General features: G+C 35.9%; 1 protein-coding gene across 1 annotated transcript; it reads left to right on the top strand.

The window, feature by feature from the left end:
- Positions 1 to 180: 180 nt before the first annotated feature.
- LOC125968376 (Na(+)/H(+) exchange regulatory cofactor NHE-RF2) lies at positions 181 to 25,771 on the top strand. Its single transcript, XM_049719369.2, has 6 exons — positions 181 to 714; positions 20,493 to 20,786; positions 23,335 to 23,526; positions 24,036 to 24,182; positions 24,572 to 24,790; positions 24,859 to 25,771. Exons 1-6 carry the CDS (start codon positions 508 to 510, stop codon positions 25,024 to 25,026), a joined length of 1,227 nt encoding a protein of 408 aa, XP_049575326.2. The 5' UTR covers positions 181 to 507; the 3' UTR covers positions 25,027 to 25,771.
- The last annotated feature ends 196 nt before the right edge of the window (positions 25,772 to 25,967 follow it).

Genomic DNA, 25,967 nt, shown 5'->3' with positions numbered 1-25,967 from the left:
AAGCCGACTGGCTCTAACTTGGCACTTTCTGTCCCCTGGTTGACTGTCTGGTGCGCTCGTTAGCTCGGCCTCAGTGCGCTAGTTAAACTCGGGTGCGCGTGAACGGGACCAGTTTCTGACACCTCCTCAATTTCCTCCTCCTCCTGTGTGGCTCAAACAGCAGGGAACGCCCCCCTGACGAGAACAATTAAGAATTACGCGTGAGAAGGAGCTTTCTAATCTCTGATAATACTCTCCCATGGACGGACATCATTTTTTACGCTTCGCATATGTTTGGTGCCCCCATGCGTGAACCACGGATTTTGTTTGCACGATGGGTCAAGCATTCATTAGTTTTAGCCTAGTTTTCATCTGCACTTTGGACAATTGCGGCTCTTAATAGAGCACATGATGCGTAATGATGATGATCTTTTGCGCACTCGTGATGGATTAGCTGTGACTCCCCACAGAGCACCTGTTTAATCTCCGCAGACTCCTGAATTTGTGCGCCGCTTTTGACTTGCTGGAATGGAGCGCGATCTAAGGCCCAGGGTTTGCTACCTGGTCAAAACAGAACACGGGTATGGCTTTCACTTGCACGGCGAGAAGAATAAAGGTGGACAGTTTATCCGGAAAGTTGAGCCCGGCTCGTCGGCTGACCATGGCGGACTGAGACCCGGGGATCGAGTGGTGGAGGTGAACGGGGAGAATGTGGAGAAGGACAGCCATAGTCAGGTGAGTGGAGTGCCGACTCGCAGGTGAATTGGCCTTTGCGTGGAAGCGCGAGATCACCTGTGAGATGCAAACAATAAATCCCTACCTGTTGGACCACTTTTACTTCGCCTGAGGAGGAGGAGGGGGTACTTAAATGGGTCAATGTGAGCCTTGTGTAAAGGTGTCATGTTGAAAGTATGTTATTTACAGAACAGTTGGCGGGAGACAATGTGAAATGAATGGATGTGGTATGAAATAACATCAATGGGTGTTAAATTATTGAGGTTTCTTTGCCTGGATTGGATTATATTGATGCATAAACCGCGGTTTGAATCCAGATGTTGCCAATGAACATTTTGTCTGTGATTCATAACACATCCAAATCCCTTTTCAAGCGTCTTTATTGAATACGATCCATATGTTGTCAAATACCTATTTTTATCTGCTTGCGCTCAATGATGATGATGATCATGATGATGATGTCACGCACACATATTTGAAATAATTTTAAATTGACCATGATTGTTTTCATCCCTAAAGTTATAACAAGACTAAATTCCATTCATCATTTGAGTTGTATTCATGTTCAAAAACTTGATTTACTTGGTCGTTTAATAAAGATAATTTTACACCCAGTCCATGTGCAAAGTGCCCTTAACCAACTTCTATTAGATATTATTAATTTATAAATTTCTGTAGTCATTTGGCGCGACATAAAAAACTAGAAAATGCAATTTCTGGAGAAATTGCGTGTGAAGGCGAAGACTTTGAATCACTTCTTGGGGAATGCTGGCGAATTATGCTGAAACGAGTTGAATTACTTGAGAAATGTAGAAAATAGAGGTGAAAAACGGAATTTTGGAGAATTTGGTGGAATTTCAGAATTTTGGAGAATTTGGTTGAGTTTAAAATCTTAAAATGTGGAATTTATGGCAAGTGGAAATTTGGGGAATAGGTAGGAAAAAGATGAAGAGTTGAAAGTTGGAATGAGTTGAATCAGTTGAACAATGTGAAAATTAGAGTAGAAAAACACATTTTTGGAGAATTTGGTTGAATTTCAAATTTCAAAATTTGGAATTTTTTGTAAGGGGAAGTTGTGGAATAGGTAAGCAAAAGATGAAGAGTTGAAAGTTGGAATGGGTTGAATCGGTAGAGAAATGTAGAAATGAGAGTAGAAAAACGAAATTTTGGAGAATTTGGTTGAATTTCAAATTTGGGATTTTTGGTAAGTGGGAAGTTGTGTAATACGTAGGCAAAAGATGAAGAGTTGAAAGTTGGAATGGGTTGAATCGGTTGAAAAATGTACAAATTAGAGTCGAAAAACGAAATTTTGCAGAATTTGGTTGAATTTCAAATTTGGAATTTTTGGTAAGTGGGAAGTTGTGAAATAGGTAAGCAAAAGATGAAAAGTTGAAAGTTGGAATGGATTGAATCGGTTGCACAATGTAAAGATTAGAGTAGAAAAACAAAGTGTTTGAGAATTTGGTTGAATTTCAAATTTTTAATTTTTAATTTTTGGTAAGTGGGAAGCTGTGGAATAGGTAGGCAAAAGATGAAGAGTTGAAAGTTGGAATGGGTTGAATCGGTTGAACAATGTAGAAATTACAGTAGAAAAACGAAATTTTGGAGATTTTGGTTGAATTTCAAATTTGGAATTTTTGGTAAGTGGGAAGTTGTGGAATAGGTAGGCAAAAGATGAACAGTTGAAAGTTGGAATGAGTTGAATCGGTTGAACAATGTAGAAATTAGAGTAGAAAAACGAAATTTTGGAAATTTTGGTTGAATTTCAAATTTGGAATTTTTGGTAAGTCGGAAGTTGTGGAATAGGTAGGCAAAAGATGAAGAGTTGAAAGTTGGAATGGGTTGAATCGGTTGAACAATGTAGAAATTAGAGTAGAAAAACAAAATGTTGGAGAATTTGGTTGAATTTCAAATATGGAATTTTTGTTAAGTGGGAAGTTGTGGAATAGGTAGGCAAAAGATGAAGAGTTGAAAGTTGGAATGGGTTGAATCGGTTGAACAATGTAGAAATTAGATTAGAAAAACGAAATTTTGGAGAATTTGGTTGAATTTCAAATTTGGAATTTTTGGTAAACGGGAAGTTGTGGAATAGGTAGGCAAAACATGAACAGTTGAAAGTTAGAATGAGTTGAATCGGTTAAAAAATGTAGAAATTGGAGTAGAAAAACAAAATTTTTGAGAATTTGGTTGAATTACAAATTTGGAATTTTTGGTAAGTCGGAAGTTGTGGAATAGGTAGGCAAAAGATGAAGAGTTGAAAGTTGGAATGGGTTGAATCGGTTGAACAATGTAGAAATAAGAGTAGAAAAACAAAATGTTGGAGAATTTGGTTGAATTTCAAATATGGAATTTTTGGTAAGTGGGAAGTTGTGGAATAGGTAGGCAAAAGATGAAGAGTTGAAAGTTGGAATGGGTTGAATCGGTTGAACAATGTAGAAATTAGATTAGAAAAACGAAATTTTGGAGAATTTGGTTGAATTTCAAATTTGGAATTTTTGGTAAACGGGAAGTTGTGGAATAGGTAGGCAAAACATGAACAGTTGAAAGTTGGAATGGGTTGAATCGGTTGAACAATGTAGAAATTAGATTAGAAAAACGAAATTTTGGAGAATTTGGTTGAATTTCAAATTTGGAATTTTTGGTAAACGGGAAGTTGTGGAATAGGTAGGCAAAACATGAACAGTTGAAAGTTGGAATGAGTTGAATCGGTTAAAAAATGTAGAAATTAGAGTAGAAAAACACAATTTTTGAGAATTTGGTTGAATTCCAAATTTGGAATTTTTGGTAAGTCGGAAGTTGTGGAATAGGTAGGCAAAAGATGAAGAGTTGAAAGTTGGAATGGGTTGAATCGGTTGAACAATGTAGAAATTAGAGAAGAAAAACAAAATGTTGGAGAATTTGGTTGAATTTCAAATATGGAATTTTTGGTAAGTGGGAAGTTGTGGAATAGGTAGGCAAAAGATGAAGAGTTGAAAGTTGGAATGGGTTGAATCGGTTGAACAATGTAGAAATTAGATTAGAAAAACGAAATTTTGGAGAATTTGGTTGAATTTCAAATTTGGAATTTTTGGTAAACGGGAAGTTGTGGAATAGGTAGGCAAAACATGAACAGTTGAAAGTTGGAATGAGTTGAATCGGTTAAAAAATGTAGAAATTAGAGTAGAAAAACAAAATGTTGGAGAATTTGGTTGAATTTCAAATATGGAATTTTTGGTAAGTGGGAAGTTGTGGAATAGGTAGGCAAAACATGAACAGTTGAAAGTTGGAATGAGTTGAATCGGTTTAAAAATGTAGAAATTAGAGTAGAAAAACAAAATTTTTGAGAATTTGGTTGAATTCCAAATTTGAAAATTTGGAATTTTTCATAAGTTGGAAGTTGTGGAATAGTTAGAAAAAGATGAACAGTTGAAAGTTGGAATGGGTTGAATCGGTTGAAAAACGTAAAAGTTAGAGTGGAAAAACGAAATTTTGGAGAATTTGGTTGAATTTCAAATTTGGAATTTTTGGTAAGTGGGAAGTTGTGGAATAGGTAGGCAAAAGATGAACAGTTGAAAGTTGGAATGAGTTGAATCGGTTGAACAATGTAGAAAAAAGTGGAATGATGTAAATGTGAAATGTCGAATCTGCCATTAAGAATGAATGGGGAAAAATTTGTCGTAAGTTCGCGAATTTTGCGAAATCGGAAAATTTTCGGAACGAGAAAAATGGAAGCGCTCATCTCGTGAATATTTGGAACACGTCAAAAGTGGAACGGAGTGAATCGGATGAACTATGTGGAAGAAGAAGCGGGACAAAAAAGTGTGGAGAATAAAATATAATAATAACTAGAATTTGCAATTCCTGAAGAAATTGCGTGTGAAGGTGAAGAGGTTGAATAAATACTTGGGGAATGTTGCAGAATGATGTTGAAAAGAGTTGAATCGGTTGAAAAATGTAGAAATTACAAAAATTGGGAGTGAATTTCAAAATTGAAAATTTGGAATTTTGGGTAAGTGGAAAGTTGTGGAATAGGTAGGAAAATGATGAACAGTTGAAAGGTGGAATGGGTTGAATAAGTTGAAAATGTAGAAATTAGAGTAGAAAAACAAAATTGTAGAGAATTTTTGGTAAGTGGGAAGTTGTGGAATAGGAAGGCAAAAGAGGAACAGTTGAAAGTTGGAACGAGTTGAATCGGTTAAAAAATGTAGAAGTTAGAGCAAATCTTGAATCCTAATAGAGAATGAATGGGAATTAAAAGAAAAAAAAATTGCACCAAAAGTTTCTGAAATTTGGAACAAAAGGAAAGAAACGGCTTCAGGAGATTCACTTTTGGGGTTAAAATGTTGAAATGGGTTTAATCGGGCAAAATTTGCTAAAGTTAGCGCAAATGTAGGTATTTAGGGCACTTAATGTTGAAATATGGTCATTTCCGGTTTGATTTGGGTCACTTCCGGTTTGATTAGAGGCACTTCCGGTCTGTTTAGGTCACTTCCGGTTTGATTAGAGGCACTTCCGGTCCAGCTGAGGTCACTTCCGGTTTATTTGGGGTCACTTCCGGTTTAAAAATGTCACTTCCGGTTTGATTTGGGGTCACTTCCGGTTTGATTTGGGGTCACTTCCGGTTTACCTGAGGTCACTTCCGGTTCATTTGGGGTCAATTCCGGTTTGATTTGGGGCACTTCCAGTTCATTCCGGGTTCATTGGGGCACTTCAGGGTCAATCCAAGATGGCCGCCACTCTGGAAGTGGGGGTCAAGGGTTGAATTGTGGAAGTGGGGGTGAAGGGGGTGAATATGGTAAGCATAAGGTGAACAAAGTGAATAAAGTTGGAATGGGTTGAATCGGTTGAAAAATGTAGAAATTAGAAGGGAAAAACTAAATTTTGGGAAAATTTGGTGTGAATTTCAAAATTGAAAATTTGCAAATTTTGCTAAGTGGGAAGGTGTGGAATAGGTAGGCAAAAGATGAACAGTTGAAAGTTGGAACGAGTTGAATCGGTGGAAAAATGTAGAAACTAGAAGTGAAAAACTAAATTTTGTGAAATTTTGCAAAATTTTGTGCAAATTTTAAAAGTGAAAACGTGAAATTTTTGAATTTGGCAAGTTTGGGAATGTCCCCAATGTGATTTGAATGTGTTGAAATAAGTGAATTTCAAACTGGAACAACAAAAATGTGAAATGTTGAATCTGCCATTAAGAATGAATGGGGAAAAAAATGCCACAAAATCGTGAATTTTGTGAAAACGGAAAATTTTTCGAACAAAAAAAATGTAAGCAGCCGTGTCATGAATATTTGGAATAAGTGAAAAGTGGAACGGAGTGAATCGGTTGAAGTATGTGGAAGGAGTTAAGCGTCAAAAAAGTGAGCGGAATAAGTAGAATAATAATAATAATAATAATAATAATAAAGGACAGCAATAACAATAGTGTGAAGGTCTTCACCTTCACACTAATAATAATAACTAGAAAATGCAATTTCTGGAGAAATTGCGTGTGAAGGCGAAGACTTTGAATCACTTCTTGGGGAATGCTGGCGAATTATGCTGAAACGAGTTGAATTACTTGAGAAATGTAGAAAATAGAGGTGAAAAACGGAATTTTGGAGAATTTGGTGGAATTTCAGAATTTTGGAGAATTTGGTTGAGTTTAAAATCTTAAAATGTGGAATTTATGGCAAGTGGAAATTTGGGGAATAGGTAGGAAAAAGATGTAGAGTTGAAAGTTGGAATGAGTTGAATCGGTTGAACAATGTGAAAATTAGAGTAGAAAAACACATTTTTGGAGAATTTGGTTGAATTTCAAATTTCAAAATTTGGAATTTTTTGTAAGGGGAAGTTGTGGAATAGGTAAGCACAAGATGAAGAGTTGAAAGTTGGAATGGGTTGAATCGGTAGAGAAATGTAGAAATGAGAGTAGAAAAACGAAATTTTGGAGAATTTGGTTGAATTTCAAATTTGGGATTTTTGGTAAGTGGCAAGTTGTGTAATACGTAGGCAAAAGATGAAGAGTTGAAAGTTGGAATGGGTTGAATCGGTTGAAAAATGTACAAATTAGAGTCGAAAAACGAAATTTTGCAGAATTTGGTTGAATTTCAAATTTGGAATTTTTGGTAAGTGGGAAGTTGTGAAATAGGTAAGCAAAAGATGAAAGTTGAAAGTTGGAATGGATTGAATCGGTTGCACAATGTAAAGATTAGAGTAGAAAAACAAAATGTTTGAGAATTTGGTTGAATTTCAAATTTTTAATTTTTAATTTTTGGTAAGTGGGAAATTGTGGAATAGGTAGGCAAAAGATGAAGAGTTGAAAGTTGGAATGGGTTGAATCGGTTGAACAATGTAGAAATTACAGTAGAAAAACGAAATTTTGGAGATTTTGGTTGAATTTCAAATTTGGAATTTTTGGTAAGTCGGAAGTTGTGGAATAGGTAGGCCAAAGATGAAGAGTTGAAAGTTGGAATGGGTTGAATCGGTTGAACAATGTAGAAATTAGAGTAGAAAAACAAAATGTTGGAGAATTTGGTTGAATTTCAAATATGGAATTTTTGGTAAGTGGGAAGTTGTGGAATAGGTAGGCAAAAGATGAAGAGTTGAAAGTTGGAATGGGTTGAATCGGTTGAACAATGTAGAAATTAGATTAGAAAAACGAAATTTTGGAGAATTTGGTTGAATTTCAAATTTGGAATTTTTGGTAAACGGGAAGTTGTGGAATAGGTAGGCAAAACATGAACAGTTGAAAGTTGGAATGAGTTGAATCGGTTAAAAAATGTAGAAATTAGAGTAGAAAAACAACATTTTTGAGAATTTGGTTGAATTCCAAATTTGGAATTTTTGGTAAGTCGGAAGTTGTGGAATAGGTAGGCAAAAGTTGAAGAGTTGAAAGTTGGAATGGGTTGAATCGGTTAAAAAATGTAGAAATTAGAGTAGAAAAACAACATTTTTGAGAATTTGGTTGAATTCCAAATTTGGAATTTTTGGTAAGTCGGAAGTTGTGGAATAGGTAGGCAAAAGTTGAAGAGTTGAAAGTTGGAATGGGTTGAATCGGTTGAACAATGTAGAAATTAGAGTAGAAAAACAAAATGTTGGAGAATTTGGTTGAATTTCAAATATGGAATTTTTTGGTAAGTGGGAAGTTGTGGAATAGGTAGGCAAAAGATGAAGAGTTGAAAGTTGGAATGGGTTGAATCGGTTGAACAATGTAGAAATTAGATTAGAAAAACGAAATTTTGGAGAATTTGGTTGAATTTCAAATTTGGAATTTTTGGTAAACGGGAAGTTGTGGAATAGGTAGGCAAAACATGAACAGTTGAAAGTTGGAATGAGTTGAATCGGTTAAAAAATGTAGAAATTAGAGTAGAAAAACAAAATGTTGGAGAATTTGGTTGAATTTCAAATATGGAATTTTTGGTAAGTGGGAAGTTGTGGAATAGGTAGGCAAAACATGAACATTTGAAAGTTGGAATGAGTTGAATCGGTTGAAAAATGTAGAAATTAGAGTAGAAAAACAAAATTTTTGAGAATTTGGTTGAATTCCAAATTTGAAAATTTGGAATTTTTCATAAGTTGGAAGTTGTGGAATAGTTAGAAAAAGATGAACAGTTGAAAGTTGGAATGGGTTGAATCGGTTGAAAAACGTAAAAGTTAGAGTGGAAAAACGAAATTTTGGAGAATTTGGTTGAATTTCAAATTTGGAATTTTTGGTAAGTGGGAAGTTGTGGAATAGGTAGGCAAAAGATGAACAGTTGAAAGTTGGAATGAGTTGAATCGGTTGAACAATGTAGTAAAAAGTGGAATGATGTAAATGTGAAATGTCGAATCTGCCATTAAGAATGAATGGGGAAAAATTTGTCGTAAGTTCGCGAATTTTGCGAAATCGGAAAATTTTCGGAACGAGAAAAATGGAAGCGCTCATCTCGTGAATATTTGGAACACGTCAAAAGTGGAACGGAGTGAATCGGATGAACTATGTGGAAGAAGAAGCGGGACAAAAAAGTGTGGAGAATAAAATATAATAATAATAATAACTAGAAAATGCAATTTCTGGAGAAATTGCGTGTGAAGGCGAAGACTTTGAATCACTTCTTGGGGAATGCTGGCGAATTATGCTGAAACGAGTTGAATTACTTGAGAAATGTAGAAAATAGAGGTGAAAAACGGAATTTTGGAGAATTTGGTGGAATTTCAGAATTTTGGAGAATTTGGTTGAGTTTAAAATCTTAAAATGTGGAATTTATGGCAAGTGGAAATTTGGGGAATAGGTAGGAAAAAGATGAAGAGTTGAAAGTTGGAATGAGTTGAATCGGTTGAACAATGTGAAAATTAGAGTAGAAAAACACATTTTTGGAGAATTTGGTTGAATTTCAAATTTCAAAATTTGGAATTTTTTGTAAGGGGAAGTTGTGGAATAGGTAAGCAAAAGATGAAGAGTTGAAAGTTGGAATGGGTTGAATCGGTAGAGAAATGTAGAAATGAGAGTAGAAAAACGAAATTTTGGAGAATTTGGTTGAATTTCAAATTTGGGATTTTTGGTAAGTGGGAAGTTGTGTAATACGTAGGCAAAAGATGAAGAGTTGAAAGTTGGAATGGGTTGAATCGGTTGAAAAATGTACAAATTAGATTAGAAAAACGAAATTTTGCAGAATTTGGTTGAATTTCAAATTTGGAATTTTTGGTAAGTGGGAAGTTGTGAAATAGGTAAGCAAAAGATAAAAAGTTGAAAGTTGGAATGGATTGAATCGGTTGCACAATGTAAAGATTAGAGTAGAAAAACAAAATGTTTGAGAATTTGGTTGAATTTCAAATTTTTAATTTTTAATTTTTGGTAAGTGGGAAGTTGTGGAATAGGTAGGCAAAAGATGAAGAGTTGAAAGTTGGAATGGGTTGAATCGGTTGAACAATGTAGAAATTACAGTAGAAAAACGAAATTTTGGAGATTTTGGTTGAATTTCAAATTTGGAATTTTTGGTAAGTCGGAAGTTGTGGAATAGGTAGGCAAAAGATGAAGAGTTGAAAGTTGGAATGGGTTGAATCGGTTGAACAATGTAGAAATTAGAGTAGAAAAACAAAATGTTGGAGAATTTGGTTGAATTTCAAATATGGAATTTTTGGTAAGTGGGAAGTTGTGGAATAGGTAGGCAAAAGATGAAGAGTTGAAAGTTGGAATGGGTTGAATCGGTTGAACAATGTAGAAATTAGATTAGAAAAACGAAATTTTGGAGAATTTGGTTGAATTTCAAATTTGGAATTTTTGGTAAACGGGAAGTTGTGGAATAGGTAGGCAAAACATGAACAGTTGAAAGTTGGAATGAGTTGAATCGGTTAAAAAATGTAGAAATTAGAGTAGAAAAACAAAATTTTCGAGAATTTGGTTGAATTCCAAATTTGGAATTTTTGGTAAGTCGGAAGTTGTGGAATAGGTAGGCAAAAGATGAAGAGTTGAAAGTTGGAATGGGTTGAATCGGTTGAACAATGTAGAATTTAGAGTAGAAAAACCAAATGTTGGAGAATTTGGTTGAATTTCAAATATGGAATTTTTGGTAAGTGGGAAGTTGTGGAATAGGTAGGCAAAAGATGAAGAGTTGAAAGTTGGAATGGGTTGAATCGGTTGAACAATGTAGAAATTAGATTAGAAAAACGAAATTTTGGAGAATTTGGTTGAATTTCAAATTTGGAATTTTTGGTAAACGGGAAGTTGTGGAATAGGTAGGCAAAACATGAACAGTTGAAAGTTGGAATGAGTTGAATCGGTTAAAAAATGTAGAAATTAGAGTAGAAAAACAAAATGTTGGAGAATTTGGTTGAATTTCAAATATGGAATTTTTGGTAAGTGGGAAGTTGTGGAATAGGTAGGCAAAACATGAACAGTTGAAAGTTGGAATGAGTTGAATCGGTTGAAAAATGTAGAAATTAGATTAGAAAAACAAAATTTTTGAGAATTTGGTTGAATTCCAAATTTGAAAATTTGGAATTTTTCATAAGTTGGAAGTTGTGGAATAGTTAGAAAAAGATGAACAGTTGAAAGTTGGAATGGGTTGAATCGGTTGAAAAACGTAAAAGTTAGAGTGGAAAAACGAAATTTTGGAGAATTTGGTTGAATTTCAAATTTGGAATTTTTGGTAAGTGGGAAGTTGTGGAATAGGTAGGCAAAAGATGAACAGTTGAAAGTTGGAATGAGTTGAATCGGTTGAACAATGTAGAAAAAAGTGGAATGATGTAAATGTGAAATGTCGAATCTGCCATTAAGAATGAATGGGGAAAAATTTGTCGTAAGTTCGCGAATTTTGCGAAATCGGAAAATTTTCGGAACGAGAAAAATGGAAGCGCTCATCTCGTGAATATTTGGAACGCGTCAAAAGTGGAACGGAGTGAATCGGATGAACTATGTGGAAGAAGAAGCGGGACAAAAAAGTGTGGAGAATAAAATAGAAGAATAATAATAATAACTAGAAAATGCAATTTCTGGAGAAATTGCGTGTGAAGGCGAAGACTTTGAATCACTTCTTGGCGAATGCTGGCGAATTATGCTGAAACGAGTTGAATTACTTGAGAAATGTAGAAAATAGAGGTGAAAAACGGAATTTGGGAGAATTTGGTGGAATTTCAGAATTTAGGAGAATTTGGTTGAGTTTAAAATCTTAAAATGTGGAATTTATGGCAAGTGGAAATTTGGGGAATAGGTAGGAAAAAGATGAAGAGTTGAAAGTTGGAATGAGTTGAATCGGTTGAACAATGTGAAAATTAGAGTAGAAAAACACATTTTTGGAGAATTTGGTTGAATTTCAAATTTCAAAATTTGGAATTTTTTGTAAGGGGAAGTTGTGGAATAGGTAAGCAAAAGATGAAGAGTTGAAAGTTGGAATGGGTTGGATCGGTAGAGAAATGTAGAAATGAGAGTAGAAAAACGAAATTTTGGAGAATTTGGTTGAATTTCAAATTTGGGATTTTTGGTAAGTGGGAAGTTGTGTAATACGTAGGCAAAAGATGAAGAGTTGAAAGTTGGAATGGGTTGAATCGGTTGAAAAATGTACAAATTAGAGTCGAAAAACGAAATTTTGCAGAATTTGGTTGAATTTCAAATTTGGAATTTTTGGTAAGTGGGAAGTTGTGAAATAGGTAAGCAAAAGATGAAAAGTTGAAAGTTGGAATGGATTGAATCGGTTGCACAATGTAAAGATTAGAGTAGAAAAACAAAATGTTTGAGAATTTGGTTGAATTTCAAATTTTTAATTTTTGGTAAGTGGGAAATTGTGGAATAGGTAGGCAAAAGATGAAGAGTTGAAAGTTGGAATGGGTTGAATCGGTTGAACAATGTAGAAATTACAGTAGAAAAACGAAATTTTGGAGATTTTGGTTGAATTTCAAATTTGGAATTTTTGGTAAGTCGGAAGTTGTGGAATAGGTAGGCCAAAGATGAAGAGTTGAAAGTTGGAATGGGTTGAATCGGTTGAACAATGTAGAAATTAGATTAGAAAAACAAAATGTTGGAGAATTTGGTTGAATTTCAAATATGGAATTTTTGGTAAGTGGGAAGTTGTGGAATAGGTAGGCAAAAGATAAAGAGTTGAAAGTTGGAATGGGTTGAATCGGTTGAACAATGTAGAAATTAGATTAGAAAAATGAAATTTTGGAGAATTTGGTTGAATTTCAAATTTGGAATTTTTGGTAAACGGGAAGTTGTGGAATAGGTAGGCAAAACATGAACAGTTGAAAGTTGGAATGAGTTGAATCGGTTAAAAAATGTAGAAATTAGAGTAGAAAAAAATTTTTTTTGAAAATTTGGTTGAATTCCAAATTTGGAATTTTTGGTAAGTCGGAAGTTGTGGAATAGGTAGGCAAAAGATGAAGAGTTGAAAGTTGGAATGGGTTGAATCGGTTGAACAATGTAGAAATTAGATTAGAAAAACGAAATTTTGGAGAATTTGGTTGAATTTCAAATTTGGAATTTTTGGTAAACGGGAAGTTGTGGAATAGGTAGGCAAAACATGAACAGTTGAAAGTTGGAATGAGTTGAATCGGTTAAAAAATGTAGAAATTAGAGTAGAAAAACAAAATGTTGGAGAATTTGGTTGAATTTCAAATATGGAATTTTTGGTAAGTGGGAAGTTGTGGAATAGGTAGGCAAAACATGAACAGTTGAAAGTTGGAATGAGTTGAATCGGTTGAAAAATGTAGAAATTAGAGTAGAAAAACAAAATTTTTGAGAATTTGGTTGAATTCCAAATTTGAAAATTTGGAATTTTTCATAAGTTGGAGGTTGTGGAATAGTTAGAAAAAGATGAACAGTTGAAAGTTGGAATGGGTTGAATCGGTTGAAAAACGTAAAAGTTAGAGTGGAAAAACGAAATTTTGGAGAATTTGGTTGAATTTCAAATTTGGAATTTTTGGTAAGTGGGAAGTTGTGGAATAGGTAGGCAAAAGATGAACAGTTGAAAGTTGGAATGAGTTGAATCGGTTGAACAATGTAGAAAAAAGTGGAATGATGTAAATGTGAAATGTCGAATCTGCCATTAAGAATGAATGGGGAAAAATTTGTCGTAAGTTCGCGAATTTTGCGAAATCGGAAAATTTTCGGAACGAGAAAAATGGAAGCGCTCATCTCGTGAATATTTGGAACACGTCAAAAGTGGAACGGAGTGAATCGGATGAACTATGTGGAAGAAGAAGCGGGACAAAAAAGTGTGGAGAATAAAATATAATAATAATAACTAGAAAATGCAATTTCTGGAGAAATTGCGTGTGAAGGCGAAGACTTTGAATCACTTCTTGGGGAATGATGCCGAATGATGTTGAAATGAGTTAAATTTCTTGAGAAATGTGGAAAATAGAAGTGTAATACTAAATTTTGGAGAATTCGGTTGAATTTCAAATTTGAAGTTTGGAATATTTGGTAAGTGGGAGGTTGTGGAATAGGTAGGCAAAAGATGAACAGTTGAATGTTGGAGCGGGTATAATTGGTTAAAAAATGTAGAAGTTAGAGCAAATGTTGAATCCCCATAGAGAATGAATGGGAATTAAAAGAAAAAGCAATTGCGCCAAAATATTTAGAAATTTGGAACAAAACGAAAAAAAACAGCTTCAGGAGGTTCACTTTTGGGGTTAAAATGTTGAAACGGGTTCAATCGGACAAAAAATGCAAAAGTTAGCTACTATTGTAGCTATTTAAGGCAGTTAATGTTGAAATAAGGTCACTTCTGGGGTGATTTGGGTCACTTCCGGTCTATTTGGGTCACTTCCGGTTTGAATAGAGGCACTTCCAGTCTAGCTGAGGTCACTTCCGGTTTATTTGGGGTCACTTCCGGTTTAAAAAGGTCACTTCCGGTTTAAAAAGGTCACTTCCGGTTTGATTTGGGGTCACTTCCGGTTTACTTGAGGTCACTTCCGGTTCATTTGGGGTCACTTCCGGTTTGATTTGGGTCACTTCCGGTCTATTTGGGTCACTTCCTGTTTGATTAGAGGCACTTCCGGTCTAGCTGAGGTCACTTCCGGTTTATTTGGGGTCACTTCCGGTTTAAAAAGGTCACTTCCGGTTTAAAAAGGTCACTTCCGGTTTGATTTGGGGTCACTTCCGGTTTACCTAAGGTCACTTCCTGTTTACCTAAGGTCACTTCCGGTTCGATTTGGGGCACTTCCGGTTCATTCTAGGGTCATTGGGAGCACTTCAGGGTCAATCCAAGATGGCCGCCACACTGGAAGTGGGGGTCAAGGGTTGAATTGTGTAAGCATAGTGGAAGTGGGGGTGAAGGGGGTGAATATGGTAAGGATGAGGTGACCAAAGTGAATAAAGTTGTAATGGGTTGAATCGGTTGAAAAATGTAGAAATTAGAGTAGAAAAACCAAATTTTGTAGAATTTGGTTGAATTTCAAAATTGAAAATTTGGAAATTTTGGTAAGTGGGAAGGTGTGGAATAGGTAGGCAAAAGATGAACAGTTGAAAGTTGGAATGGGTTGAATCGGTTGAAAAACGTAGAAGTTAGAGTAGAAAAACGAAATTTTGGAGAATTTGGTTGAATTTCAAATTTGAAATTTTGGAATTTTTGGTAGGTGAGAAGTTGTGGAATAGGCAGGCAAAAGATGAACAGTTGAAAATTGGAATGGGTTGAATCGGTTGAAAAATGTAGAAACTAGAGGTGAAAAACGAAATTTCGTGAAATTTTGTCGGAATTTTTAACGTGAAAACGTGAAATTTTTGAATTTGGGAATTTTGGGAATGTCGAGAATCATTCCGAATATGGTTTGAATGTGCTGAATGAGGTGAATTTAAAAGGGGAATGACGTAAATGTGAAATGTAGAATCTGCCATTGAGAATGAATGGGGAAAAATTTGTCGTAAATTCGCGAATTTTGCGAAATCAGAAAATTTTCGGAACGAGAAAAATGGAAGCGCTCATCTCGTGAATATTTGGAATACGTCAAAAGTGGAACGGAGTGAATCGGATGAATTATGTGGAAGAAGAAGCGGGACAAAAAAGTGTGGAGAATAAAATATAATAATAATAATAATAATAATAATAATAGAGAATGGTGTAGAATAACATATGTGTGAAGGCCATCGCCTTCACACAATAATAATAATAATAATAGAGAATGGTGTAGAATAACATATGTGTGAAGGCCATCGCCTTCACACAACTAGAAAATGCAATTTCTGGAGAAATTGCGTGTGAAGGCGAAGACTTTGTTTCACTTCTTGGGGAATGATGCCGAATGATGTTGAAATTAGTTGAATTTCTTGAGAAATGTGGAAAATAGAAGTGTAAAACTAAATTTTGGAGAATTTGGTTGAATTTCAATTTGGAATTTTGGAATTTTTGGTAAGTGGGAGGTTGTGGAATAGGTAGGCAAAAGATGAACAGTTGAAAGTTGGAACGGGTTGAAACGGTTAAAAAATGTAGAAGTTAGAGCAAATGTTGAATCCCCATAGAGAATGAATGGGAATTAAAAGAAAAAGCAATTGCGCCAAAATATATTGAAATTTGGAACAAAAGGACAAAAAACGGCTTCAGGAGGTTCACTTTTGGGGTTAAAATGTTGAAACGGGTTCAATCGGAAGAAAAATGCAAAAGTTAGCGACTAATGTAGCTATTTAGGGCAGTTAATGTTGAAATAAGTTCACTTCCGGGTTGATTTGGGTCACTTCCGGTCTATTTGGGTCACTTCCGGTTTGAGTAGAGGCACTTCCGGTCTAGCTGAGGTCACTTCCGGTTTATTTGGGGTCACTTCCGGTTTAAAAAGGTCACTTCCGGTTTAAAAAGGTCACTTCCGGTTTGATTTGGGGTCACTTCCGGTTTACCTAAGGTCACTTCCTGTTTACCTAAGGTCACTTCCGGTTCGATTTGGGGCACTTCCGGTTCATTCTAGGGTCATTGGGAGCACTTCAGGGTCAATCCAAGATGGCCGCCACACTGGAAGTGGGGGTCAAGGGTTGAATTGTGTAAGCATAGTGGAAGTGGGGGTGAAGGGGGTGAATATGGTAAGGATGAGGTGACCAAAGTGAATAAAGTTGGAATGGGTTGAATCGGTTGAAAAATGTAGAAATTAGAGTAGAAAAACCAAATTTTGTAGAATTTGGTTGAATTTCAAAATTGAAAATTTGGAAATTTTGGTAAGTGGGAAGGTGTGGAATAGGTAGGCAAAAGATGAACAGTTGAAAGTTGGAATGGGTTGAATCGGTTGAAAAACGTAGAAGTTAGAGTAGAAAAACGAAATTTTGGAGAATTTGGTTGAATTCCAAATTTTGAATTTTTTGTAAGTGGGAAGTTGTGAAATAGGTAAGCAAAAGATGAAAAGTTGAAAGTTGGAATGGATTGAATCGGTTTCACAATGTAAAGATTAGAGAAGAAAAAATGTTTGAGAATTTGGTTGAATTTCAAATTTTGAATTTTTGGTAAGTGGGAAGTTGTGGAATAGGTAGGCAAAAGATGAAGAGTTGAAAGTTGGAACGGGTTGAATCGGTTGAACAATGTAGAAATTAGAGTAGAAAAACGAAATTTTGGAGATTTTGGTTGAATTTCAAATTTGGAATTTTTGGTAAGTCGGAAGTTGTGGAATAGGTAGGCAAAAGATGAAGAGTTGAAAGTTGGAATGGGTTGAATCGGTTGAACAATGTAGAAATTAGAGTAGAAAAACAAAATGTTGGAGAATTTGGTTGAATTTCAAATATGGAATTTTTGGTAAGTGGGAAGTTGTGGAATAGATAGGCAAAAGATGAACAGTTGAAAGTTGGAATGAGTTGAATCGGTTAAACAATGTAGAAATTAGAGTAGAAAAACGAAATTTAGAAAGATTTGGTTGAATTTCAAATTTGGAAATTTTGGTAAACAGGAAGTTGTGGAATAGGTAGGCAAAACATGAACAGTTGAAAGTTGGAATCAGTTGAATCGGTTGAAAAATGTAGAAATTAGAGTAGAAAAACAAAATTTTTGAGAATTTGGTTGAATTCCAAATTTGAAAATTTGGAATTTTTCATAAGTTGGAAGTTGTGGAATAGTTAGAAAAAGATGAACAGTTGAAAGTTGGAATGGGTTGAATCGGTTGAAAAACGTAAAAGTTAGAGTGGAAAAACGAAATTTTGGAGAATTTGGTTGAATTTCAAATTTGGAATTTTTGGTAAGTGGGAAGTTGTGGAATAGGTAGGCAAAAGATGAACAGTTGAAAGTTGGAATGAGTTGAATCGGTTGAAAAATGTAGAAAAAAGTGGAATGATGTAAATGTGAAATGTCGAATCTGCCATTAAGAATGAATGGGGAAAAATTTGTCGTAAGTTCGCGAATTTTGCGAAATCGGAAAATTTTCGGAACGAGAAAAATGGAAGCGCTCATCTCGTGAATATTTGGAACACGTCAAAAGTGGAACGGAGTGAATCGGATGAATTATGTGGAAGAAGAAGCGGGACAAAAAAGTGTGGAGAATAAAATATAATAATAATAATAACTAGAAAATGCAATTTCTGGAGAAATTGCGTGTGAAGGCGAAGACTTTGAATCACTTCTTGGCGAATGCTGGCGAATTATGCTGAAACGAGTTGAATTACTTGAGAAATGTAGAAAATAGAGGTGAAAAACGGAATTTTGGAGAATTTGGTGGAATTTTAGAATTTTGGAGAATTTGGTTGAGTTTAAAATCTTAAAATGTGGAATTTATGGCAAGTGGAAATTTGGGGAATAGGTAGGAAAAAGATGAAGAGTTGAAAGTTGGAATGAGTTGAATCGGTTGAACAATGTGAAAATTAGAGTAGAAAAACACATTTTTGGAGAATTTGGTTGAATTTCAAAATTTGGAATTTTTTGTAAGGGGAAGTTGTGGAATAGGTAAGCAAAAGATGAAGAGTTGAAAGTTGGAATGGGTTGAATCGGTAGAGAAATGTAGAAATGAGAGTAGAAAAACGAAATTTTGGAGAATTTGGTTGAATTTCAAATTTGGGATTTTTGGTAAGTGGGAAGTTGTGTAATACGTAGGCAAAAGATGAAGAGTTGAAAGTTGGAATGGGTTGAATCGGTTGAAAAATGTACAAATTAGAGTCGAAAAACGAAATTTTGCAGAATTTGGTTGAATTTCAAATTTGGAATTTTTGGTAAGTGGGAAGTTGTGAAATAGGTAAGCAAAAGATGAAAAGTTGAAAGTTGGAATGGATTGAATCGGTTGCACAATGTAAAGATTAGAGTAGAAAAACAAAATGTTTGAGAATTTGGTTGAATTTCAAATTTTTAATTTTTAATTTTTGGTAAGTGGGAAATTGTGGAATAGGTAGGCAAAAGATGAAGAGTTGAAAGTTGGAATGGGTTGAATCGGTTGAACAATGTAGAAATTACAGTAGAAAAACGAAATTTTGGAGATTTTGGTTGAATTTCAAATTTGGAATTTTTGGTAAGTCGGAAGTTGTGGAATAGGTAGGCCAAAGATGAAGAGTTGAAAGTTGGAATGGGTTGAATCGGTTGAACAATGTAGAAATTAGAGTAGAAAAACAAAATGTTGGAGAATTTGGTTGAATTTCAAATATGGAATTTTTGGTAAGTGGGAAGTTGTGGAATAGGTAGGCAAAAGATGAAGAGTTGAAAGTTGGAATGGGTTGAATCGGTTGAACAATGTAGAAATTAGATTAGAAAAACGAAATTTTGGAGAATTTGGTTGAATTTCAAATTTGGAATTTTTGGTAAACGGGAAGTTGTGGAATAGGTAGGCAAAACATGAACAGTTGAAAGTTGGAATGAGTTGAATCGGTTAAAAAATGTAGAAATTAGAGTAGAAAAACAAAATTTTTGAGAATTTGGTTGAATTCCAAATTTGGAATTTTTGGTAAGTCGGAAGTTGTGGACTAGGTAGGCAAAAGATGAAGAGTTGAAAGTTGGAATGGGTTGAATCGGTTGAACAATGTAGAAATTAGAGTAGAAAAACAAAATGTTGGAGAATTTGGTTGAATTTCAAATATGGAATTTTTGGTAAGTGGGAAGTTGTGGAATAGGTAGGCAAAAGATGAAGAGTTGAAAGTTGGAATGGGTTGAATCGGTTGAACAATGTAGAAATTAGATTAGAAAAACGAAATTTTGGAGAATTTGGTTGAATTTCAAATTTGGAATTTTTGGTAAACGGGAAGTTGTGGAATAGGTAGGCAAAACATGAACAGTTGAAAGTTGGAATGAGTTGAATCGGTTAAAAAATGTAGAAATTAGAGTAGAAAAACAAAATGTTGGAGAATTTGGTTGAATTTCAAATATGGAATTTTTGGTAAGTGGGAAGTTGTGGAATAGGTAGGCAAAACATGAACAGTTGAAAGTTGGAATGAGTTGAATCGGTTGAAAAATGTAGAAATTAGAGTAGAAAAACAAAATTTTTGAGAATTTGGTTGAATTCCAAATTTGAAAATTTGGAATTTTTCATAAGTTGGAAGTTGTGGAATAGTTAGAAAAAGATGAACAGTTGAAAGTTGGAATGGGTTGAATCGGTTGAAAAACGTAAAAGTTAGAGTGGAAAAACGAAAATTTGGAGAATTTGGTTGAATTTCAAATTTGGAATTTTTGGTAAGTGGAAAGTTGTGGAATAGGTAGGCAAAAGATGAACAGTTGAAAGTTGGAATGAGTTGAATCGGTTGAACAATGTAGAAAAAAGTGGAATGATGTAAATGTGAAATGTCGAATCTGCCATTAAGAATGAATGGGGAAAAATTTGTCGTAAGTTCGCGAATTTTGCGAAATCGGAAAATTTTCGGAACGAGAAAAATGGAAGCGCTCATCTCGTGAATATTTGGAACACGTCAAAAGTGGAACGGAGTGAATCGGATGAACTATGTGGAAGAAGAAGCGGGACAAAAAAGTGTGGAGAATAAAATATAATAATAATAATAATAATAATAGAGAATGGTGTAGAATAACATATGTGTGAAGGCCATCGCCTTCACACAATAATAGAGAATGGTGTAGAATAACATATGTGTGAAGGCCATCGCCTTCACACAATAATAATAGAGAATGGTGTAGAATAACATATGTGTGAAGGCCATCGCCTTCACACAATAATAATAATAGAGAATGGTGTAGAATAACATATGTGTGAAGGCCATCGCCTTCACACAAAAATGGATTGAATTTGAATCAAAAGTTAATCAAATTTTCCTTTTTTTCATTTAGTTACAGCGCAAGTTTAATTATTATAATTATTTGGCTTTGTTGCTAATATATGCAGCACACAACTCATGTATAACAAATCCCATCTGAACTTTGAACTTTACTTGCTTATATTAAAAAAAACAGCATACAAATGCAAGTAAAATACTTAACAACCTTAAATGAGTGACCCTTATCTAATGTGTACAGGTGGTGGAGCGGATTCGAGAGGTACCTCATCGCACCAGACTATTAGTAGTGGACCGAAAAACAGATGATTACCTTCATAGCTGTGGTCTAGCATGCACAGAAGATTTGGCCATTGAGATGGGGACCCTTTCCCCACGTCTCTCACCATCAACTTCACCCTTACCTAGGGAGAATTTGCCCAAGTCCCCTAAACAAGACCAGACGCTTGTTGTTGCAAACTCGCCCACTTTTTTGGTCTCACCAGGCAAAGTGAAGAGGTCCTCTGTGACATCAAGTACTGTGACAGACACAGAGGTAAGCACCATTTCGATCATCTCAACGGCACCAGAACATTAAAAGTAATGGTAGCTTTAGGTAATAAGGTGCATTAATTAAAATACTATATAGAGTATTAAATTGGAGTTGGTTAATTAGTTGCCTGTCAGACAACAAACTAAGATACAGTGGTAAGAACCAGTGTCATTGATTACACACCCTTCAATCTAACGTCCGCCGAGAAATAATCCCGATTTAATCTCTTACGCTGTGCTGTCTGCATTTAGTCTAAAAGTAGTGCCAGAGCGTCTGGCAATTTCTTTCTCAGAGATAATGACCGTCAACAAGAGGATAACACTTGAGAAGAGAGGGAAAACATGCTCTCACATTCTTTGTGGCATAATGCAACTTGGATTCTTGTCTTGTAACACCGTGTCCCTCAAAAGGTCTTGAGTCAGTGTAATATTTGTTTACAATGCAGTGTTCTCTGAGGTGTGGTCATTTCAGCCGTCTCTTTCTACCTACTGAGTGTTAACACTATAAACATATCTTTTTATTACCTGATTACTGTATCCAACTCAACAAAAATCTGTGACATTTACAAAGTACTGCAGTCACCAAAGTGTGAAGGGAATGATACTTGCTTAACCTTTTATTTCCAGAGAGAGAAGGGGAGAGGGGTTCAATTGGAATATTTCACTCTACTGTTGAAATATTAGACTCTCCATGCAGCATAATGCAAAAGAACATTGGGATGCAGTGATTTTGTGGGATCTCTGTGGAAGAGTTTTTTGTTCTTTTATATTTTTCATTCACAAATTTATGTGATTGGGGCCTTCCACACCAAACTCACCCAGCCTTTGACTGGGCAAAATGTTTTTTGAAACATGCCATGTTCAAAGTCACTAATGGTGTAGGCGTACCCTCGTCAGACTTGTGTGTGTGTGTGTGGGCAGCGTGAACTCGATTACCTCTCAGTGATGGTGCGAATGCGGGTGTGACATACCAGCGCTTGGGTCAGCTGGGGACTCGCATCCGAGGCAGGGCAAACATGAACAAAAAGACAGTTTGAAGGATCCAATCATCTTAGCATGAGTGGCATCCTCTCCAGAACCACTTTCTCACTGGCTGTGGTTGAGGCCAGTTTAGGGTGTAGTCCATCTAGGCCTGAAATGAGCTGGGATAGGCTCCATCACCTCTCGTGACCCTGAAAAGGATAAGAGATGGTAAAAATGGATGACATGTTCAAAAAAATGTAACACAATAATTACAATAAAACACATGTTCATCACAATTGTAAAAAAGATATGATCAAGTATCGGTACTTGGTATCGACAAGTACTAAAAAGTGATAGTGCATCCCTAATATAAATTGTTCCTTCCGATTATATTGCTTTGTTGAAGTGTTATTTATGTAAGACTGAAGCTGAAGTGGACGGGCCAAGCATTTTAAAAATTCATGCTATGAAGACAGGAATCCTATTTTATACTCTATAGTTACATTTTGTTGCACCTGGGTGATCTGTTATTACAAAAAAATATTTATATTGTTTATTATTGTGGTTACAATTTAAAGTGATGTAGACTACATGGTTTCAAGTATTCAGTATGTAAACACAAGAAATCTCATAAATATTAATACAGCTGAATATATTGCCACACCGTTTCAAGCCCAGATCTTCTAGTGAGGTCTTGATTTTAGCTGACTTCAGAACACTCTGTCAGATCTCTCTGTTTGGCCTCCAAACAAGCTCCATCATCAGTACCATGGCTCAAATCAACAGGATAAATAGTGGCGGCCCTAAGGCGGTGAATATGATTCTTTTTCATATTCTTGGTTAAAATTACTGATAATCATGTGGTAGATCACACATATTTTATTACATCATTTATTTTACAATCAAGCAGATTTTACTCGACATGCATGTGGGTAAAAACTGATCAAATAACCTTTCTATTTTTGCGTGCCTGGTTGCCCAGGTGGACTTTTAACTAGAATATTGTAGCATATGCTCATGACACACACTAAATAAAAAATGGCAACATCAGTTACAATATGTTTTCAACACTGCAGACAATTTTTTGCCAATTCCTCCAGTAGGACTTCTTTTCTTAATCATGTTGCGTAATGCTTGACATTTATCAAACATGTAAACACAGACAAGATTTCATTGTTGCGTTGGGGTGAGCAGACACCCAAATAAAGGTCGTTGTCACCACAGCCTTGACTGGACATACAGTATACATAGTTTTTTGCAAATCTTGAACTTCCAGCAAAAAATATAAAAATAAAGCACATCTGTACTTAACAGCCTCCTCCTCCTCTTTATTAGTTCACACATATACTAATAGATATTCTCTATATCAAATATAATATAATATAATATATAATATAATTTTAAGTTTGTCAATAATACCTTTGGTAAGATCATGGATGTCAATTTCATCATCTCTAGAACTATCTTGACTTGTATTTTTACTGTAATCCTGCAATTGGTCGGCGACCAGTCATGATTGAGATGACATCTTTTAATTGACATCTTTTAATTGACATCTTTGGTAACATTTGCATTTTTATTTCACCCAGCTACAGATTGAGGCCTCTCCAGAGCCGTCAACCGAGCTCCTCCCTCGCCTGTGTCATTTGGTTAAGGGGGAAACGGGCTACGGCTTTAACCTGCACAGCAATAAGGCAAAGGGCGGACAATTTGTACGCTCGGTGGACCCGCATTCACCTGCAGAGAGAGCCGACGTCCGCCCAGGAGACCGACTGGTGGAGGTGCACGTACACACATGAACACACACACACAGGGCTCTTCCAATTTCAATTTACCTATATGTCAAGTGTGGACTCCTAGGTACATCCTGATTAATCAAGTCTGTGCACTAATTTGCTAATTTGTGGACTGGGTTAAAGCAGATTAGTTGGAATTAGAGTGTCTTAGGAGAGAGAGATGGTGCTGACAGGGTGAAAGGCTGGAAATCTGATGTTGGATAACCTTAAAAGGAATGGAGGACATCTAGATTGTTGTTTTTAAATGCATGTTACAAGCCGCTACATGTTACATACCTCTCTGTCAGTGATGTGTGAAAGATACGGTGTCATGCAAATTAAGATGTCTCGACTAAAATGTACTGTACGGGGTTAAATCTGTTTATAGCTGTGAGTGGAGACGTGGCTCCCGCCTGTCATGTTGTATAATGGCTACTTCTTCCTAATCACTGCTGTTTCTCATTAGCATCACTCAATCCGACTTCCCTCACTCCTCAATGTCTCCTGTTTCCCAGGTCAATGGAGTGAACATTGAGGGTCTAAAGCACTCTGATGTGGTGGCGTTCATAAAAGCAGAAGAGCGAGAAGTGCGCCTCCTCCTTGTCGACCAAGAGACAGATGAGCTTTTCCACAGACTTGGGATCACACCCACAGCACGCCATGTATGTTTTCAAGTTTTTTTTTGTGTTTTCTCTTTTGACAACATTTGTGCATTCAGACCAGAAAGGGTAAAAATATTCAGTACTTAAGTAGAAGTACAGATAATTGTGTAAAAGGAAGAAAAAAATGAAAGGAACAGTAAAGATTCAACTACAGTTCTTAAAAATAAGCAACAAAAGTACAAACAGGAAACACAAATAGAGTAATAATGATCATCAAAAAGTTCCAGGTTCAAGTCTTGGCTCTCACCTTTCTATGTGGAATCTGTCTATATTTGCTATATTTGTTAACCCTAACCACCTAACCCAAAATGCAGAGATTTAGATAGTGTTGGATATTAATACTTATCTGTTCCCTACTTTACTTTTGTCCTCATTTCTGTTCATCACAGGTGTACATGGATGAATCAGCTACCGAGCCTGCCTCATCTGCCGCCTCCTCTGCCCCTTCTCCCACCTCCACTGAAACACCAATCATTCATGTCACACTGACAGACGCCGCTATCACAAACATGTCCCCTAAACAGAGGGCCAATGGGAGTTACGCATCCCAGTCCTCGACCAGCTCTACCACTCAATCGGAACTCAGTAGCTCTGACATGAGTTTCCAGGTATGAAAAATGTTGCATATGTGTGGACGTCAAGATATATCAAACGTGTGCACGTGTGTGTATTTAAGGTCCCTGATGAGGATGACTCGAGGGTTTTGGACCCTTTCATGGAGAGCGGCCTACGTTTGAGTCCTACAGCGGCTGAGGCCAAACAAAAGGTTCTCGCTCGACGCAACAAAAAAAGGGCGCCCCCTATGGACTGGAGCAAGAAACAAGAGATCTTCAGCAACTTCTGATGTTACAGAGCAAGAGGAATGCTTAATACGAGCATGATTTGCGACATAAATGTTATTCAGTACTTGCTAATGCATGAGCAAGGACAAAGTAATGCAAGCAAGTACCAGACACTAACATAGTGATAGTTTGGACCAAGAAATATATAACGTATTGAGGATTCATTTCAATTTGAGGATTCAAGAAGAGGCTACAAGAGTTTAGAAATATCCTGCAGTCCACCCTCATTGATCCTCTTTTAAGTATGCTCAACAGGCAGGATGAGGTCAAGGGATGATGGTGGCAACACCATGAGTTGTTCTCTCGTTAACCTGTTGCACAATATATTTTCATGGGGTGTCTTGCTTGAAAATTATTTTATCACAAAAGGCAATGAATGCTCAGTTATGAACACCACATCTCACTCTCCATCTTCCACCCTAATAATTCATGTTTCTGTTCCCACTGAAAACACTTTTCCTTGTGATTGATGTGGTTGAAATACAACTGTAAGCCTTTGCAATAGTCCACATCAGGGTCTTGGAATATTCGAGACACCAGAGATATCAAGAACTTCCTTGCTGCTCATCCCTGGCTCTTATTGATACACTTTCATCAGAACAAACCAGTTTTCTCTCTGAGTCACACGCAAAAAAACAGTGCAATAATTTTTAAATGTTCAGCATTTTCTATGTTAGGCTATTTTGTGACTTTCATTTGCTTCTCCTTTTCCCTCATTAAGCATTAAAAAATGTGACTCATCTCAAATGTGGAGCATCTTAAATCCGTATCTCACCGAGCCGCGAGTGTTTATGCATATAGTAAATGTTGGCTGTTTGTCGGGTTCCTAAATGGTTGCAAACAATTGCAAACGGTTACAACAAGAAAAACTGTTGGCGAATGTCTGGCAATAGTCTTTGCAACTGCGACCTTAAAATCTGACAAAAAAAATCAATATTCAGGC

The sequence above is a fragment of the Syngnathus scovelli genome, chromosome 5, assembly GCF_024217435.2.
Source record: "Syngnathus scovelli strain Florida chromosome 5, RoL_Ssco_1.2, whole genome shotgun sequence".
In the NCBI taxonomy this organism is placed as follows: Eukaryota; Metazoa; Chordata; class Actinopteri; order Syngnathiformes; family Syngnathidae; genus Syngnathus; species Syngnathus scovelli.
This window is presented reverse-complemented; position numbering and strand designations above follow the sequence as displayed.